Source organism: Brassica oleracea, chromosome C2, assembly GCF_000695525.1.
Source record: "Brassica oleracea var. oleracea cultivar TO1000 chromosome C2, BOL, whole genome shotgun sequence".
In the NCBI taxonomy this organism is placed as follows: Eukaryota; Viridiplantae; Streptophyta; class Magnoliopsida; order Brassicales; family Brassicaceae; genus Brassica; species Brassica oleracea.
Window position 1 is genome coordinate 37,720,325 of NC_027749.1, and position 19,557 is coordinate 37,739,881.

The 19,557-nt window shown below is 40.4% G+C and overlaps 3 protein-coding genes across 3 annotated transcripts; 2 read left to right on the top strand and 1 right to left on the bottom strand.

The window, feature by feature from the left end:
- Nucleotides 1–3,347: 3,347 nt before the first annotated feature.
- On the top strand, nucleotides 3,348–5,387 carry LOC106324150. Its single transcript, XM_013762169.1, is given in 4 exon segments — nucleotides 3,348–4,045; nucleotides 4,508–5,229; nucleotides 5,232–5,299; nucleotides 5,301–5,387. Coding segments are annotated over 4 exon segments (1,575 nt in total).
- A 5,539-nt stretch (nucleotides 5,388–10,926) lies between these two features.
- LOC106324610 lies at nucleotides 10,927–14,041 on the bottom strand. Its single transcript, XM_013762546.1, has 5 exons — nucleotides 12,826–14,041; nucleotides 12,583–12,707; nucleotides 11,913–12,515; nucleotides 11,507–11,828; nucleotides 10,927–11,408 (listed from the first exon to the last, which is right to left on the bottom strand). Exons 1-5 carry the CDS (start codon nucleotides 13,603–13,605, stop codon nucleotides 11,103–11,105), a joined length of 2,136 nt encoding a protein of 711 aa, XP_013618000.1. The 5' UTR covers nucleotides 13,606–14,041; the 3' UTR covers nucleotides 10,927–11,102.
- Nucleotides 14,042–16,335: 2,294 nt separating this feature from the next.
- Nucleotides 16,336–18,644, top strand: LOC106326475 (peroxidase 7). The gene is given in 3 exon segments (XM_013764447.1): nucleotides 16,336–16,614; nucleotides 17,929–18,150; nucleotides 18,153–18,644. Coding segments are annotated over 3 exon segments (981 nt in total). The 5' UTR covers nucleotides 16,336–16,347.
- Nucleotides 18,645–19,557: the final 913 nt, after the last annotated feature.

Consider the following 19,557-nt stretch of genomic DNA (forward strand, 5'->3'; position numbering starts at 1 on the left):
AAACAAGCAAACGACTCCATCGACATCTATCTGGAAAAGTTTGATTGTGCTATGACAAGGATTACTTTGGCTCCTGCTCACGCCTTAAGTATCTTCCTCACAAACATGAATCAGCATCTAGCCTTTCATGTCCGCCAGTTCAAAGCTTCCACAGTACCAGAGGCAGCACGAATCGCGAAACTCCACGAGCTATCCCTACTCCATGCTCCGACAAAGACATCACGGCCAACCTTCAACACGTCTCAGAGATCAAACTTTCAACAAAACAAGAATCAATACAGCACAACAACACCAACATCGTCCAACACCAGCGACAATCAAAACAACAAACCGTTAATACCTAATGCACCTCAGAAACGGTTTTCTTTCGACGAGATGCAGGAACGAAAACGTAAAGGTTTGTGTATGTATTGCGAGGAACCTTTCACACCTGGCCATCAACTGAAACATCGACGTTCAGAGCTTTTACTTCTTGAAGCCGACCAAACAGAATTCGACGAAGAAATCGCTTTCGACGAACAGATACGCGAAACAACAATTGCAGATGATGATAAGGTCCCTACGATCTCGGTACACGCATTAAACGGTTGTCCGACGTTCAACTGTATGCGCCTAATGGGTCAATACGGAAAAAAAAAACTGCATATTCTGATCGATCCCGGCAGCACACATAACTTCCTCGACCTACAAATTGCCAAGAGCTTGGGCTGTTCTTTAACACCAATCAAACCAATGGCAGTGGTCGCAGCCAGCGGTGACTTGATAACCAAATACAAATGCAGCCCGTTCACGTGGAAGATGCAGGGCTACGACTTTACAACCGAAACAAGAACTTTGGCGCTGGGATGCAGTGATTTGGTACTAGGAGTTCAATGGCTATCAAACTTGGGCCCTATCCTTTGGGATTTTCTGAATCTACGAATGGAATTCAACTTCAAAGGTCTAAAACATGTTCTCCGAGGAGCAACACCAAACAACCCCAAAGTCGTCACAGGAAACAGCTTAAACAAGTTATTACTACAACAACCTCAGCTCGCCCTCCTCCACTTACGCGAGATCAACGACACTACTTCACCGCAGCAACCACTTAACCCCGAGACTATCTTCTACCACATAGAAGCAAGCAACCCACAGCTCGACGAAAACGGATCACTCCAACGAATCCTTGACTCTTACTCTGATATCTTTGATGAGCCTTCGTCTCTTCCTCCATTCCGAGACGGTTTCAATCACAAAATCCCACTCGAAGCAGGAACTAACCCTGTCAATCTACGGCCATACCGATACTCGTCGATGCAGAAAGACTCGATCGATAAGATGATTCGTGAGATGCTAACTCAAGGAATCATTCAATACAGCTCCAGTCCATACGCTTCCCCAGTAGTCCTTGTGAAAAAGAAAGACGGTTCATGGCGTTTATGTGTGGATTATAGAGGCTTAAACAAACAGACGATCAAAGATAAATACCATATTCCCCTACTGGAAGATCTGTTAGACGAACTGGGAGGTGCCAAATTTTTCTCCAAGCTGGACTTACGCGCCGGTTTCCATCAGCTACGCATGTCTCCTGAAGACGTGTACAAAACAGCATTCAAAACCCACGCGGGCCACTACGAATACCTCGTCATGCCTTTCGGACTTACTAACGCCCCGTGTACCTTCCAGGGCCTGATGAATCATGTGTTTGAACCGATTCTTCGTAAGTGTCTGCTAGTTTTCTTCGACGATATCCTGATATACAGCAACACCTGGGAAGATCACCTCATTCATATCGACATGGTTTTCGAAATACTTCGACACCACCAGCTCTACCTCAAGCAATCCAAGTGCACCTTCGGAGCAACAAGGATTGAATACCTTGGCCACTTTATATCTTCTGCCGGCGTCAGCACCGATCCAGTTAAGATAAAAGCAGTCGAAAATTGGCCCATTCCTAGTAACCAAAAGCAGATCAGGAGCTTCTTAGGTCTTGCTAACTACTACAGACGTTTTATACAAGGTTACAGTATAATCGCACGACCACTCACCTTACTACTCCGGAAAGATGGATTCTCGTGGTGTACAGAAGCAAACTCAGCGTTTCAAGATTTAAAAACGGCCTTAATAACGGCACCTGTCCTCGCCTTACCTGATTTCTCTAAGCCATTCATAGTAGAAACGGACGCATCCAAGACGGGTATAGGCGCCGTGCTCATGCAAGATAACCATCCTATCTGCTACATTAGTAGAGCATTGGGACCACGACACCAAAACCTTTCAGTCTACGAAAAGGAACTTCTTGCAGTGGTTCACGCGGTCCAAACTTGGAATGCTTACTTGGCTCATAACAAGTTTATAATTCGAACTGATCAGAGGAGCCTCAAATTTCTCCTGGAACAGAAGATCACAACTCCTTTTCAACACATGTGGCTGTCCAAATTAATGGGATACATGTTTGAAATTCAATACAAACAAGGCAAGGAGAACGTCGCAGCAGACGCGTTATCTCGCGTTTCTGGCTCCCAATTGCTTCAGATCACGCTATCTCAAGCCCATCATGGGTTTTATGAGGAACTGAAAGCTTTGTGGGACACTGATCCGTCTCTTAAAAAGATCATCTCCGAGCTGCAGGACAACAAATCCCTTCACCCGTCATACACGTTCGTGAATGGAGAACTACGCCGTCGAGGGAAACTCGTAGTAGGTGATGATCCAACAGTCAAGCTTCACATATATAAATGGCTACACGATTCAGCTATTGGAGGACACTCGGGTCGTGATTCGACACTGCAGCGCATCAAAACTCTGTTCTTTTGGCCGAAGATGAGCTTAGAAACTCAAAACTATGTTCGAAATTGCCCAACCTGTCAGAAGAACAAATACGATTTGGCAGCAAAGCCAGGTCTGCTGCACCCACTTCCGGTCCCTGCAGGAGTTTGGGAGTCAATAAGTCTCGACTTCATAGAAGGTCTGCCCCCATCTGCCGGCAAACATTGCATCCTCGTGGTCATTGATAGGCTAAGTAAAAACGCCCACTTTATGGCTCTATCACACCCATACACTGCTATGGATGTCGCCAAAGTTTACTTGGATCAGGTCTTCCGCCTCCATGGAATGCCCAAAGACATTACTAGCGACCGGGATCCCACCTTCTTAAGTGAAGTATGGCGAGAGATGTTCCGTGTCCATGGTGTCGATCTCAACTTCTCAACAGCCTATCATCCTCAATCCGACGGTCAGACAGAGGTTGAAAACTGCATATTCTGATCGATCCCGGCAGCACACATAACTTCTCAACAGCCTATCATCCTCAATCCGACGGTCAGACAGAGGTTACAAACAAGACTTTGGAAACATACTTACGATGTATGGTCTCTGACTCGCCTCGTTCTTGGAGCTCTTGGCTTCCTCTCGCGGAATGGTGGTATAACACAACCTATCACTCGGCTATTCACAGTACACCGTTCGAGATCGTCTACGGTCAGCCTCCGCCAATACACATGCCTTACTTGCCTGGAGAAAGTTCATCACAAGCTATTGACCGAACGCTTCAGAAACGGGAAGCACTCATTGATATGATGAAGTTCCACCTCTTGCGGGCTCAAAATCGAATGAAACAGTACGCTGATTCTCATCGTTCTGATCGTGAGTTCTCTTTTGGTGACTATGTGTACTTGAAACTTCAACCATATCGTCAACATTCGCTGAAGGGTCGTAACTTGCCTCACAAGCTTTCACCACGTTACTACGGTCCGTTTCGCGTACAAGACAGAGTTGGTTCGCGGGCTTACAAGCTTGAACTACCACCAACTACTTCCATACATAATGTGTTCCATGTGAGTCAACTGAAACTGTGTCCCAACCCGCCAGCTTCAACTTCAATGCCTCCTCTGCCACAATACCTCAACGACATTGGTTCAAGTAGAGAACCTGAACTCATATTGGAAAAGAAAATGGTCAATCGGCAAAATAAACCAGTGACCAAGATTCTCGTCCAGTGGAAAGGTTCTACTCCTCAACAGGCGACTTGGGAGTTCTACCAAGACTTCATTGCGCAATATCCTGAGTTTCAGCCTTGAGGCCAAGTCTGTTCTGAAGGAGGGAGTATTGTGACAGGACACGTCACTAACGGTTTTAACGGCTTTATCGTTATGTTTTATCATTATCAAGTTCTTATTTATGATTTCTATTAGGATAAGGATTAGTTTTAGCCTTATCTATATTTTGGTTTTACTATATATGTAACTCTTACGATAGCTAAGAGAACTCAATCAATAAACTATTTTTCCCTAACTTCCTTATCTCTCAAGTTATCTTGCAAAGCTCTTACAAAGCTACGCTTACGAACACATTCATCTAAGAAGATCTCTCTACCTTAACGATCTTCTTCTACGCTTGTGTATCCCCATTCTTCGAATCCTCAAGAAGGGTTTCTAGTTCGGGAATTATCCGTTACGGTTCCCGTCTCATCTGCATATTTTTTACCCGGAAATTTGCAAAACCCTGAAATCAAAATCTTACCTTTTAGTTTTCATTCCTCCTCCGGCAATCCGGCAATGCCTGCATATGATGATGGTTTAGATAACGAGTGGAAGGGTTTCACGGTTTTCCCCGAAGTAAACTCTAGCCCTAACCCTAACTATAGTTTCAATTTCTTGGTAAAGAAGGCAACCGTGGAGAGTGAGAAATCAACCGGTTCTATTTCCTCCCGTTCTTCGGCAAAAGAGGATAGCTTCAGAATGGTGTTGCCACCGGCCATGCCTCCGCCTAGGGACTCAACCTTTCCGCTTCCTATGTTCCCTGAGCCGACGAGAACTCGGAAGAAACTTAGCCACCAAGAATCCTTTCTTTTTATGACAAAATCTCTCTACTCGAAGAAAATCTTTTACAAGGAAGAAGATTTCAAGTGTAACGCCTTCTGCTTGTCTCTACCTGGACTCGGGAAACACAAGCCAGTTAGATCTTCAAAACGCAAAGACTCGATGGAAAAGAAGAAGATGATCACAGCGTCTTCCTTTACCTCGGTCGAGAAATACGAATGGTCCCATTCTTGGACATCGACTACGTCTCTGACGCAAGATAATGGTCGGTCGTATTTTGATTTACCGGTGGAGTTGTTGAAGTGCTGCAGCCGTGGAGGCGGAAAAGGAGGAAGATATATGCAAGAACCGGCGACTTCTAGTTTCTCGTTCGATAGAGAAACAGAGATTATGGCTGTGACAAGCGTTTTAAAGACGAGGAGCTCACGGTCGTCGCAAAGTGATCATTGCTAAGCCGTGTGAGATTTTAAACTTTTTCTTCACCGTCGGTTTCATGCCCTACGTGCTACGTCGCCGCGATCTGATACCCCCCCACGCTTGCGTAAGGCTAGGGATGACTTTAACACCTTGTCTGCTCAAAACGCTTGAATAAGGGATAAAAAAAACAAAAGTTTTTATATCAAATATGTTATTTATATACCATATATGCTTGTAAGCTACGGAGACTTTAACGTCTGGATTTCTCTTCTTTTCTTTTTTAACAAAAAAACATCTGGATTCCATAATATTAACATTACTGGATCAGAAATCAACAAGACATTGGGCCCTTCTTTCATCAAGCCAACCAGTCAACATCAACACCAATAGTCATCAAAGACCAGAACATAAAAAAGGATCAAAACAGTATGGTTTATACAGCTGATCATCTCATCTTGCGTAACCGTTTTGATGCTCTCCTGGGTGAAGATGAGTAAGCTGTCAAGCCAGCTGTGAAGTCACTAGATTGCTTTGTTCCCTTTGTATAAGTATCAAGCTAAACCTAGAGTTGTAAGCTAAGTTTTCACATGAATAAACTTCAGTAATATTCAGCAAAATAAACAACTTTCTCTCAAGTTCTATGCTTACCTATATGGTATCAGAGCTCAGACGATGGATGTCAATCAAGATCCGCTCGATGTTTCTGCTCTCACGATAACACAAGCTGTCACTTTGAAGCTCAAGGAAGGGAACTATCTCATCTGGAAACTTCAGTTTGAGAAGTTTCTCTCTAGTCAATCGATTCTCGGATATGTCACCGGTGCTCAGCCTCGTCCTGCTCCAACAATCACAGTTCATAATGGTGAAGAAGAAACAGAAGCTGTGAACCCGGAGTTCAACAAATGGGTTCAGAAAGACCAACTCTTCCTCTCTTGGATGTACGGAACCTTATTTGAAGATTCCCTCAAATCAGTGTACGGTCTTCACACTTCTCAAGATGTCTGGCTAGCTTTAGCAAAGAAGTATAACCGTGTGTCTGCAACAAGAAAACTAGATCTCCAAAGAAGAGTTCAGACAACGGTGAAAGGAAGCAAGACTATGGGAGTATATCTTTCGGAAATCAAGTCGCTTTGTGACCAGCTCGACTCTATTGGAGCCCCAATCACAGAACATGAAAAGATCTATGGCGTTCTCAATGGCCTTGGAAAGGAGTATGAAGCAGTCAGTACTGTGATAGAGCATTCCATGGATCAGTACCCCGGTCTGTGTTTTGAAGATGTAGTTCATAAACTCACCAGCTTTGATGATAAGTTAAAGGCTTATGAACAAGTTCAAGAAGTCACTCCTCATCAAGCCTATTATACCAACCGTGGTGGATACTCTGGACGTGGTAGAGGAAAGTACCGTGGAGGATATTGTGGCCTGTCTCTTACACTACGCAAGGAAGAGGGTTTCCACAACAGTTTGGTCATCAGCCAAATCGGCCCTCAGAAAACCAGCGTCCAACATGTCAGATCTGTGGCAAGTATGGGCATCCTACGTACAAGTGTTACAGAATATTTGATGAACACTTTGCTGTCAACGACCCTCCACATCAAGCTAACGTTCTCACCACTCCAGCTTCACACAGAGCTTCAGGAGCAGAGTGGTATCCAGACAGTGAAGCTTCTCACCATGTTACCAGTTCAGCTCAACATCTCGATTATTCTCACGTGTATGAAGGGGTTGATCAAGTGATGGTGGGAAACAGTGACTTCCTTCCTATCACTCACGTTGGTTCTGCGTCTATCTCCACTGGAGTAGGTATACTTCCTCTTCTTGATGTGTTAGTATGTCCGGAAATTACCAAATCGTTGCTGTCAGTATCTAAACTCACTGATGATTACCCATGTGAGTTTACGTTTGACGTTACTATTGTGTGTGTTAAGGACAAGCGAACCAACATGGTGCTCAGTCAGGGAAGCAAAACTAAGGGCTTGTATCGATTGGATGATTCTCAGTTTCGATATTTCTACTCGTCAAGGCAACAGATCACCAGCGACAGAGTGTGGGATCTGAGACTAGGACATCCGAACGATCAAGTATTGAAGCATCTATGAACAATAAAGGCCATTTGATTCAGTAAGCTGTCTCAGTCAATGTGTGAAGCATGTCAAGTAGGCAAGACGTGCAAGCTACCTTTCTCTAGTTTAGTTTTCAGATCAAGTAGAGTCCTTGAGAGAATATATTGTGATGTTTGGGGCCCTGCACCTGTTGTTTCAGTTCAGGGTTTTCGATTTTATGTTGTGTTCATTGACAATTACTCAAGATTCTGTTGGTTTTATCCCATTAAATCAAAGTCTTATGTTTTCTCAGTCTTCAAAGTCTTCCAACTACAAGTTGAAAATCAATATAACAACAAGATAGCTATATTTCAGTCAGGTGGTGGTGGTGAATTCATAAACAAATCTCTCACCGATCATTTTGTTGCTAGTGGGATAAAACACATTGTTTTCTGCCCTCACACTCCAGAGCAAAATGGAATAGCTGAGAGTCGTCACAGACACATTACAGAGCTGGGATTGTCAATGCTGTATCAGAGTCATATGCCTTACACGTTGTGGGTTGAAGCCTTCTATACTGCGTCTTTTCTCAACAATCTTCTTCCATCTTCTGTCAGTGACAAGATGGTAAGTCTGTTTGAGCTACTGAATAAAACAAAGCCTATCTACACTGCTCTGAGAGTCTTTGGGTGTGCATGCTATCCATATTTGTGGCCTTATGCGAAGAACAAGTTTGATCCTAAGTCTTTACTATGTGTCTTTGTTGGATATAATGAGAAGTACAAGGGATACATATGCTATCATCCTCCTACTGGACGTGTGTACATTAACAGACACGTACTATTTGATGAATCAAGGGTTCCTTACACTGATGTCTATCGGCATTTGCTACCCACTCCAACAACGCCATTAAGTTCTGCTTGGAGGTTACTATATTCAATGCTTGAGCAAGCTAATACTGAAGCTGTTTCTCAGGAGCCTCAAGAAAATATTGGGAAAACTGTTCTTGTTCCAGTATCCTCACCTCAGACAACACCAGAACCAGTTATATCCTCTCTTAGTCAGTCTACACCAGGCTCTTCTGAGAGTATGTCTACTGAAAGTTCAACTTCAGACGAGAGTGATCAGAATGATCAAGGAGATGAAGCTCCAGTGGTCGTTCCTCCACCTGCCAACTCTCATAAGATGACAACAAGAGGTAAGGCTGGAGTAATGAAGCCTAATCCAAGATATGCTCTAGTCACTGTAAAAGGTCTACCTCAACTACCTAGAACAGTGACTGAAGATTTAAATCATCCAGGTTGGAACGGATCAATGGGAGAAGAGATTGATACTTGTCATGAGACGAACACATGGAGCCTTGTTCCTTTACCATCAGGAGATAAACAAATTAGTTCTGGATGGGTTCACAAAGTGAAACTCAACGCTGATGGAACATTACAAAAGCTTCGGTCTCGTCTAGTAGCAAGAGGAAACGAGCAGACTGAAGGAGTTAACTTCTTGGAGACTTACAGTCCAGTGGCCAGGACAACAACAGTAAGGATAGTTCTACACTTTGCCGTTGTGAATCGATGGGATATAAGACAGTTGGACGTCAAGAACGACTTTCTACATGGGGACTTAAATGAGACAGTGTATATGAAACAGCCTCCTCGTTATGAAGATAAAGAGCATCCAGACTACGTTTGTTTGCTTCACAAAGCCATCTATGGTCTCAAGCAGGCCCCTAGAGCTTGGTTTGATAAATTCAGCTCTTATCTACCAGAGTTTGGCTTCACCTGCAATGTTAAAGATGAATCTCTGTTTGTGTATCAGAAGGAAAAAGGAAAAGGATGTGATCTTCTTACTACTCTACGTTGATGATATGGTGATCACAAGAAACAACATGACATTGGTTCAGAGTCTCCTTGATGCTCTGAAGAAGCAGTTTAGGATGAAAGATATGGGTTCTTTGAGTTATTTTATTGGGATTCAAGCTCACTTCACGCCGACGGGTTTGTTTCTTAACCAAGAGAAGTATGCTTCTGATGTGTTAGTAGCTGCGGGAATGCTTGATTGTGCGCCAATGCCTACACCACTTCCGCTTCAACTAGCCAGAGTCCCTCATCAAGATGAAGTGTTTTCCAATCCTACTTATTTCATAAGCTTAGCAGGTAAACTGCAGTATCTCACACTGACAAGATCAGATATACAATTCTCTGTCAATCTGGTGTGCCAGAAGATGCATGAGCCGACGGTGTCAGATTTCAATCTACTCAAACGGATTCTCAGATATCTCAAGGGAACCATTCAGATGGGACTACTTGACTTCTGAAACAAACTCACAACTGAATGCTTATTGTGACAGTGACTGGGCTGGATGTCAATATACAAGAAGATCAACAGGAGGTTTCTGTACATTCATTGGATCAAATCTGATCTCCTGGTCAGCTAAGAGACGACAAGACTCAATTGCTAGATCATCTACCGAAGCAGAGTACAGAACGCTTTCAGACACAGCAGCTGAACTCTCTTGGATCAGTGGCATGTTACAGAGTATTGGTGTTAAACAACAAACGGCAGCAGAGGTCTACTGTGACAATCTCTCCGCAGTCCATCTAACTGTGAATCCAGTTCTTCATTGCAAGTCAAAACACTTTGCTACACATTATCACTTTGCTCGGGAAAATGTTGCTGATGGATCCCTTCTTGTCAAATACATTCCGGCGATACAGCAAATAGCAGACGTGTTCACCAAGTCTCTACCGCAACAGAGTTTCTATCACTTGCGTTCCAAACTCGAGGTGGGTGAGATCCAAACTCGGAGTTGAGCTCTCACCCACCTCGAGTTTGCGCGGGGGTATTAACATTACTGGATCAGAAATCAAGAAGACATTGGGCCCTTCTTTCATCAAGCCCAACCAGTCAACATCAACACCAACGGTCATCAAAGACCAGAACATAACAAAGGATCAAAACAGTACGGTTCATACAGCTAATCATCTCATCTTGCGTAACCGTTTTGATGCTCTCTGGGTGAAGATGAGTGAGCTGTCAAGCCAGCTGTGAGGTCACTAGATTGTTCTGTTCCCTTTGTATAAGTATCAAGCTAAACCTAGAGTTGTAAGCTAAGTTTTCACATGAATAAACTTCAGTAATATTCAGCAAAATAAACAACTTTCTCTTTTTCTCTAGTTCTCTGCTTACCTATATATAATACATTAGTTTTAAATTATTATTTTGCTAATTATGTAAGCAGAATACACTTACATTGTCAAAAAAACTTCGAAATTAAGCATGCATGAATTAGAACGATGAGAATTGGACGCTAATTAAGTTGGTGTGGAAGACTGTTGCTTAACGGGAATTTTTTCTATACATATTCTCGGAACATGTTTTAAAATAGAACTTTGATAGGCGAGAAGTGGAAACATCGTGAGGTGTGAAGATTCGTGATATTGTGTAACCGAAACTAAAAGACCCAAAAAATATCAAGTGGTAATTAGAGAGCTAATAAATTTTTTTACAAATTATATTCGTAAGATTAACGCACCAGAATTTGCATGAGGTGGAATTCACGGCGAGAAAGCAGACATAGAGGAGATATATATGGTTGATCGATCTTTAAGAAATCAAAATCTATGAAAAGTTTTGTGAAATAAAAAAAATAATGTTTTCATCGAAGCTTTGTTTCCGACTTTCATATCATATTTTTGGTTGGCTTAGAAGACGAAAAACTTGATTAAACGGGACAAATCCTTTCGTTATACAATAATTGGAAACGTTACCAGACAGCATTGCGAACGAACAACGTCATGCGATAAGAGTAAAACAGAAAGTGTTGTAGGTTAGTGAACTCGTTATATCAGTTTCTTGTATCGAAGAAGACACGAACAACGTCCATAATCTGAGCTCTGCAAATCGGGCATTTCCCTCCACTCCAGTGTAGTTCATTGGCACATTTCAAGCACGTGCACATATGTCCGCACCTGTACAAAACCGCTTCCACCTGCGTTTCGTCGCAGACGCAGCATTTGCGTTTCATTGGGTTTTCTCGGTGAACCAAGCTCGCGTTAGTATCCAAACATGTTTTCACAGAATCTCGTAGTAACGACATTTCTTGTTGAAGTTGTTGGATCTGTGTTTTCATTTCGCTTATCAGCTCCATTTCCTGAAAACGTTTTTAATTAAGCGGTTCAATGATTCTACTACTACTAGTGCGGTTTGCGAGTTTCTATGGGGATAACAATAAAATCTAAAAACACTTACAGGTGAAGGAGGGTTGTGAACAGACAAGACAGGAGTTGAAGTTACTTCAGTGTCTTGACAACTCCATGATCCTGCAGGAGACGATGCAAAGATCGGCGAAGAAGACGAGTCATCTCCATCGTCTTGCTCTTCACCTTCTTCAGTAAATGGTTCTTCTTCTTCAGTTTCCTCCACATTTTCATTTCTATGTTCTTCCTCTTCTTCTTCTTGTTGCAATTCCCATTTTTCAGAATGTTTGTTCGAATGTGTCTGCACACGAGACATCATAAGCCTATCGATCTGATCCCTTAACCCGCTCTGGAGAAAGTCTGTGACCGGTCCTCTGTAATATCCAAAACCACACATTTTCTTAGTTAAATGGTTAACAAATAAGAAAATGGATTTATTGATTTGATCAGTTACTTACCGCTCAAGTAGTCTACGTATGTCCTCTTTCTCAGACCGAGTGTTCATAACTTCCAGGTACCGCTTCTTCCTCAGTTCCTCCCAGTAACTTCTCGGCCGAGATATTTCGTGAAGCCAGTCATTGTTGGTTTCTCCGTAGTAGTAAGATTGCTCATCTTCTTCATACTCTTCTTCGTCTTCCCATCCATTTAGGTAAGACGTTTCTTGTTGCTCAAGGCACTGATCAATCTCAATACTCTCATGTACCACACTTTGCGGTTGAGTTTCTTGTTCTAGGCAGGCGCTAGGGCTTGTCTTCTCTTCTTCATTCTTGTCAGAATCGTCGTCATTGCAGCAAACTTCTTCTACTTCTATTGTTTCTTGCAGCTGAAGGCAATTGTTTTTTGATCCAACTGTTCCATCAACAGTTCCTTCTCCCTTACGTAAAGTTGCTTTCTCTAAGTTAGGGTTAGGGAGACTCAACCTCTCTTTGAAAAAGGCCTCCAGTGTAATACCGCGGTTTTTCATTGTCTTGTTATCACTAGTTACTTCTGTTTCTTCTACGGCTTTCTTATTCATAAAATGATGATCCTTCCTCTTATCCGCATCAGCACGAAATCTCTCTCTGCGTTGAGATTGACGATCAGAAGAAGAAAATGCTGAGAATTAAAACTCAAGAACATAGATTCAACCTTAAATTCAGAACTGAAGAGCCACCTCCAGATCCGATACGGTTCAATCCAGTTGATTTTGAGTTAGATCGGTTTTGTTCTTGAACCGCTTGACAGCGTTTGAGGTTCCTTAGCCTTAGCATTGACTGTTTTAAAACAATAATTCATATATATATGAGATGACATTGTAACAGAAAAATAAATATTGGCGTGTGAGGATTTATAAAAAAAAGTTGAGAAATAGTGAAAACATATAGAGTAAACCTGGAGGCGGCCACGTTGAGTAAACCTAGAAACAGCGTTGCGTTCAAGAAGCGAATCTAACTCGCGGTGGCGATCGCGTTCCATTTGCATAAGCAGATCCGTAAACGCTTGCCGTCCACGGATTCTCGGTGTTACCATCGGAAAACTGCTTTTCTCCGACGACGACCAAGACGAAACGCAAGGTCTTGGCGTTCTGATCGTCGAGAGTCCACCGCCGGAGATCACCTTCGCTTCGTTGCTTAGCCTCCGAATCAAGTCAGCGACTCGACAGGAATCGGAAACCGAACCGCCGTGTGACCGAGATTCGATCTCCACGTCACTAATCTCAGCTTCAGATTCTATCGATGGAGATTCTGAAAAACGGGAATCTTGAACATTGACTCCAGAATCGCTCCGGCTGCTATTAACCGGCGATTGGTTATGACTAGGCGAATTCCCACCGCTGGATCGGTTCAGCCTCGCCTCCCATATCTGTACAAGAGAGGAAGCTCCGTTTCTGTTCGATTCATCAGATTTCTCCTTCATCGTTTCTGCCGGAGACGCAAGAGCAATTGGTTTCTCTGTTGACCTAGCATTGGCGATACCATTGTTGTTATCTTTCTTTTTAGTAAGAGTCTGGATCCAAGAATCGACCAAGTTCTGCGAATTCTCGTCCGAGACAGGTTGGTGATGATGATGGTTCGGAGCTTTCTTGTAAACGATGGGGGTTTGATTACGATCTCTAAGGATAAAACCGAACCGTTGAGACGGAGACGGAATCTCCACCTGCGAAGACGCCATTTGTAATGAAATCAACAAACACAATATCAAATACACATTCGAGTCTCTTTGTAATCGATGGAAGGAGCTCTGTTTCTTTTCCGTGTCTCTACGAGAACTAAAAAAGGAAGAGGAAATCGTTTTGGATTAGTGAAGATACTGATTTTTCTCGTAATAAAAACAGAGAAAAGAAACAGAAGAACAGAACGAGAAGCGGTGGAGAAGCGATGAAGAAGGGAGAAACAAAACCAATGAAACAGTAATGTGCTTATCTGTTTAGTACTATAAGACTTTTATTTGTTTTTTCCTTATTGTCTCCACCGCTAAAAATGTTGCGAGTCCTAAAATCGCTCTGTTTTGTCCCTTAAACTTCGGAACATGCTCGTAATAAGATAAGGTAATAAAGAAATGAGGTGTCAAAACAGAGGATGATAGATGTTGAGGTTCCCAAGAAAGAAAAACTTCCGTGGCCAAAAGTGAAATTGGTAAAGAGTTTAAAAACCTATAGTTTCGTTTTTGAACTATAAATAAATGGTGATTGTACACAGATGTCGCGCTTTTTGGTAAACGCATTTAATTACTACTAATTAAATTGTTAATTGTTTGGCTGTTAATGCTCTAGTCAAAATGAGCCGTTTGATTATTTAGCCGTTGGCGAGTGGGAACCATGCAATGCAATTTCTATAGTACACGAATGTCCATTTAAAGAACAAAACCTAGGGGTCAACCTTTCAATTCACCTACCTCCTACAGATCAATTAAAATGTCACATAGATATTAATTAAAAAACATTAAATTAAATAAAAAATAGTTAAAAAAATAAAAATACTAATTTTAAGGAAGCTAATGCCGTCGAAACCCTAAACCCTAAATCTTAAATTCTAAACCCTATACCCTAAATTCTAAACCTAAACCCAAACCGCTAAACCCAAACCCTATACCCTAAACCCTAATCCTAGACCCCATAAACCCAAATTATATACCTTAAACCCAAAATATAGACTATAAACCTAAACCTTATACCCTAAATCCAAGTCTTAGACCCTAAATCCAAACCGTAAACCTTAACCCAAACCCTATAGCATCTAAGTATGGGGTTTGGGTTTAGGGTTTACCGTTTGGATTTTGGGTCTAGGATTTGGGTTTAGGGTATAGGTTTTGGGTTTAAGATTTACAGTTTGGGTTTAGGATTTACCGTTTGGATTTATGGTTAAGGTTTTGGGTTTAGGGTATATAATTTGGGTTTAAGGTTTACGGTTTGGGTTTAGGGTCTAATACTTGGGTTTAGGGTATAAAGTTTAGGTTTATAGTCTATTTTTTGGGTTTAGGGTATATAATTTGGGTTTAGGGTCTAAGATTAGGGTTTAGGATATAGGGTTTGGGTTTAGGAGTTTGGATTTGGGTTTAGAATTTAGGGTATAGGGTTTAGTTGCAAGCGTTAGCGTCGTTAAAATTAGCGTTTTTATTTTTTGTAGCTATTTTTTTTTAATTTAATATTTTTTTAATTAATAATCTATGTGTCAATTTGATTGGTCTTAAATGATAGGGTGAATTTAAAGGTTCACCCATCTCCTAAGGTGAACCTATATGTTCACCAACCAATACGATTTCATTATTTTAAATTCGATATATTTTAAAAAAAAAAAATTGTCAAATTATATTATGTTTTTAAAATTAAAAGGTAAAAAGAAATAAATAAAAAATATTAGTAATTAAAAAAAATATATATTTTTAACGTCGTCGGCAAAACACTAAACCCTAAAACCTAATCCCTAAATCCGAAATCTTTGGATAAACCATAAACCCTTGGATAAATCTTAAACTCTAAATCAAAATCATTAAGCACTAAAACACTTAAGGGTTTAGGGTTTAGGATTTAGGGTTTAGGGTTTAGAGTTTAGTGTTTAGTGTTTTTTTATTTAGAGTTTAGGGTTTATCCAAGGGTTTAGGGATTTACCCAAGGGTTTAGGGTTTAGGATTTAGGGTTTAGGGATTAGGATTTAGAGTTTAGGGTTTTTTTAATTTTTTTTCTGTAACTACTATTTTTTTTTTTTTAAAACATAATATAATTTGACAATATTTTTTTTTTTTTTTTTTAAATATCAAATTTGAAATAATAAAATCCTATTGGTGAATAATTCTTTAAATAACTACTGGTCTGCTTTCCAAAAGGTTTATTGCAAGTTTGCAACTTATTTTATTGACAAGGCTTCATAGATGTGACTCCTTAATGAGCCTCTTTACCAAGATTGAACCACGATAAATCGATAATTAAGGTTGATTAAGCCCATATATGAATGTTGAAAGAATATTGTTAATTTCAAAATCAGACGTTTTACTTTAATTTACAGAGTTACTCAATAAAATATCACTAATCATGGTTTGAAGATATCACTGGCCCATATATCCGGCGTTTGAGGATATGCATGTGTATGGACGACCATAAACTTATATATAGAGAAATAACAGTACCATAACCGACAAATGAAACAAATAAAATACCCCGATCCAAGTTGACTAAGAAATAGAATAATAATCTAATCCAAATAATATATAAATTCCTTGTGTTGTCTTATATTAACAAAGCATATATTATTCTACGCGACATGCATGCAAGCAACTCATTTGTATAATCAAAATCTTAAAGTTGTGCCTCCCACGTAAAACCCAGTATAAATATACTCTCACACTCGGTCTCGACCATATGAAACAAATTCAAATTCGATCAAATTGAAAAAGAGAGAAAATAAAGAAGACAAAACAATGAAGTTGACCGTGGTCTCAGCTGTCATCCTAGTCGTGGTTTTTGTGGCATGGCCGGTATCAGCTGGAGGATCCGGACACGAGGAGGAGGAGGATGATACGAAGTCATGGTTTCCTTTGGACAATCTATTATCGCTGAATTATTATGACAAGAGTTGCCCAAATTTCGAAAAAATCGTCGATACCAAAGTGAGGCAATGGACAAAGAGTGACCCTTCCCTTGGTCCTGCCCTCCTCAGACTTCTCTTCCACGATTGCGGAGTCACGGTATTGCTCTTTTCAAAATATTTATTTGACCACTAATCGTTCCATTGCCTAGTATTTTATGTTAATTGATGGTTCTTCTAATGACCATTAGAGTTTGTGTTGGTAACACAGTATTCCAACAAAGTAAGATATAGCATATACTCTCTCTATTTTCGAAAATAAAATTTTCTAGATTTTATGGTTATGTATATGTAATGATATTTTTATTTAAAAATATATAAAATTAAATGATTTCTTAATCTGTGTGCACACATCTGAAATGACATTTAAAATAAAATGGATGAAAACATTCATTGTGTATCCCCTAGACATTATTTGCGAAGTGATTTTGCTACAAGTCCTTTGTACAATCAATTTCACAAAACATATATGACATGACTACTGAAATTGATGACATGACTTCCGGAAAAATATGACATGTGACATGGATAATTTCATTTAATGATGATTTATATTTCTCGCAAACTTATAAGAATATGATAATAATTTATATATTACATTTAATATTGATATTTCTTTTTGGTAAACTTTTTTTAAATATGGTAATAGCTCATACATCATCTAGAAAATAAATATATTCATATATAACATTTCAAATTTTGAAATATTATTATTTTTCTATAATTATACAATTTGTATTACTAAAGCTTTCAAAAGTTTCTACAATTTTTTTAAAAATTAAAATTTCTAATCGTATGATCATTAGTTTTTTATATATCTACAAATTTTATAAATATTGTTTAGACTAAATTTTTGATAATTATATAATTTTATATCATTTTTATTAGTTTTATACAAATTGATTTAATATATATCAAATCTATATTAAATATTAGTAAGAAAATAGTAAAATCTATAATATTTAATAAAATTTATTTTTAATATACATGAATATTCTAGAAAATCTTTATTTGAAGAACGGAGGGAGTATATATAAAAACAAAACCAACTAATCTAAAAACTTGTTTTACATGGAATCCCTTTATTTTATTTTTTTTGATAACTCTGGTATCTGGGCAGCCACATTCCCAACTATGGGCAGCCACATTCCCAACTATCCCCCGTAGGGGGTCCAGCGCCCCAACGGAAGGGATGTTAAATCCGCTGTGGCCGGGGCTCGAAGTCGTGATGGCGGGCACCTCAGCCGAGGACCACCAGACCACGAGGCCCGGTTAAATGGAATCCCTTTATTGTGACAAATTTCATTTCATTTTGAGGTATAGATGAACATAAGTCGCGTGTTGTTTTGTGTGTATATAGTACATTTGAAATGATAAAATAAGAAATCTTTTGTGAATGCGTCACAACTTTCAGGGATGTGATGCGTCGGTTCTTCTAGACCACGAAGGATCAGAGAGAAAATCTCCGGCGAGCAAAACCCTAAGAGGCTTTGAGCTAATCGATGATATCAAGTCCGAGATGGAGAAATCCTGCCCCAAATTAGTCTCATGTGCCGACATCCTAGCGGCAGCTACCCGCTCCGCCACCTACCAACTCGGCGGTCCTTACTGGCCCAACGCCTACGGACGTCAGGCCGCCGTGACATCACTGGCCTTCTCGAGACATTTCAGTCTTACGGACTCAACGTCCTCGACCTTGTCATCCTTTCCGGGGCCCACACCATCGGAAAAGCATACTGTGGAACCATCCAATCGAGGCTTTACAACTTCAACGCAACACATGGAACTGATCCGTCCATTGATCCTAAATTCGCAGATTACTTGAGGCGCAAGTGTCGCTGGGCCGCAGAGACGGTTTACCTAGACGTGGAGACTCCGGTAGTATTCGATAATCAGTATTACATCAATCTTCAGAAGAATATGGGAGTCTTGACCACCGATCAGGAGCTTGTGAAGGACCCGAGGACCGCTCCGCTTGTACAGGCTTTCCCGGAGCAGCCGGCTCAGATGTTCAGACATCAGTTTGCTGTGTCGATGGCTAAGCTGGTCAATGTCGGTGTCATCACTGCTGAAGATCGTATTGGAGAGATCAGGAGGGTTTGCAGCAAATCTAACTCCAGACCTTACTGATTGAAAAATTGGTGATGAGTTTATAAAGGACATTATTCTCTTATAGGACATAACCCACTTTTTATATTCTCTTACAACCTAACATCTTTGGCAAGACTCCAATGAAAGAAAATTACTATAAGGGTCTTAATGAATAGATGATCTACACCATTGAATCAAAACAAAATGAGCCACACGATTTGTCCTTTCTCTCTCTCCTCCTTACACGGGACCCACCCTTCTTCTTCCTCTCTTCAATTAACGTAACAACCACCATTCTTCATCACTTCAATTCTTCACTTCAATTCTACACCAAACAATATCTCTTTTGAGAGATTGGACGAAGAACAGCATAAACATCCACAACAAATCGTGTATCTTCCTCCATAGATGAACTTGGGTAATGTTTTGTCTCTCTCCTCTCTCTCTCTCTCTCTCTCTCTCTCTCTCTCTCTCTCTCCCAAATTAGATACAGTACGTTGAATCATGTTTGAACCAAAGACATTACAGTAGTAAAAGTGATTTGAAATTGAATATAATGTAAATCTAATTATAATCATGAAATTGTGGAAGGAAAATTGTTTATATAATATGGTATAACTGGTACAACTAATGTTACTGTGATTGTTCATAAGAACTATACGACTAGTTAAACACGTACAACTATTAGTCACGTATACAATATGATACTGGTACAACTAGTACAAATGTCATCACTGCTACGTGTATAACTAGAATAACCGGAACAACTACTAAGTGGTGATGTTGTTTATTATACTTTTTCAGGTAACTATGGATAACAACAGACGCGTGGTGATATATTTTGATCAAGGGGGTAGTTATTCAGATGTGGGAGATGAAGTTCGATGGAAGCGGAAAGACCGACATATTTCTACTTTAGTGTTTACGATGAGAAGTGATGAGGAGGTGACTT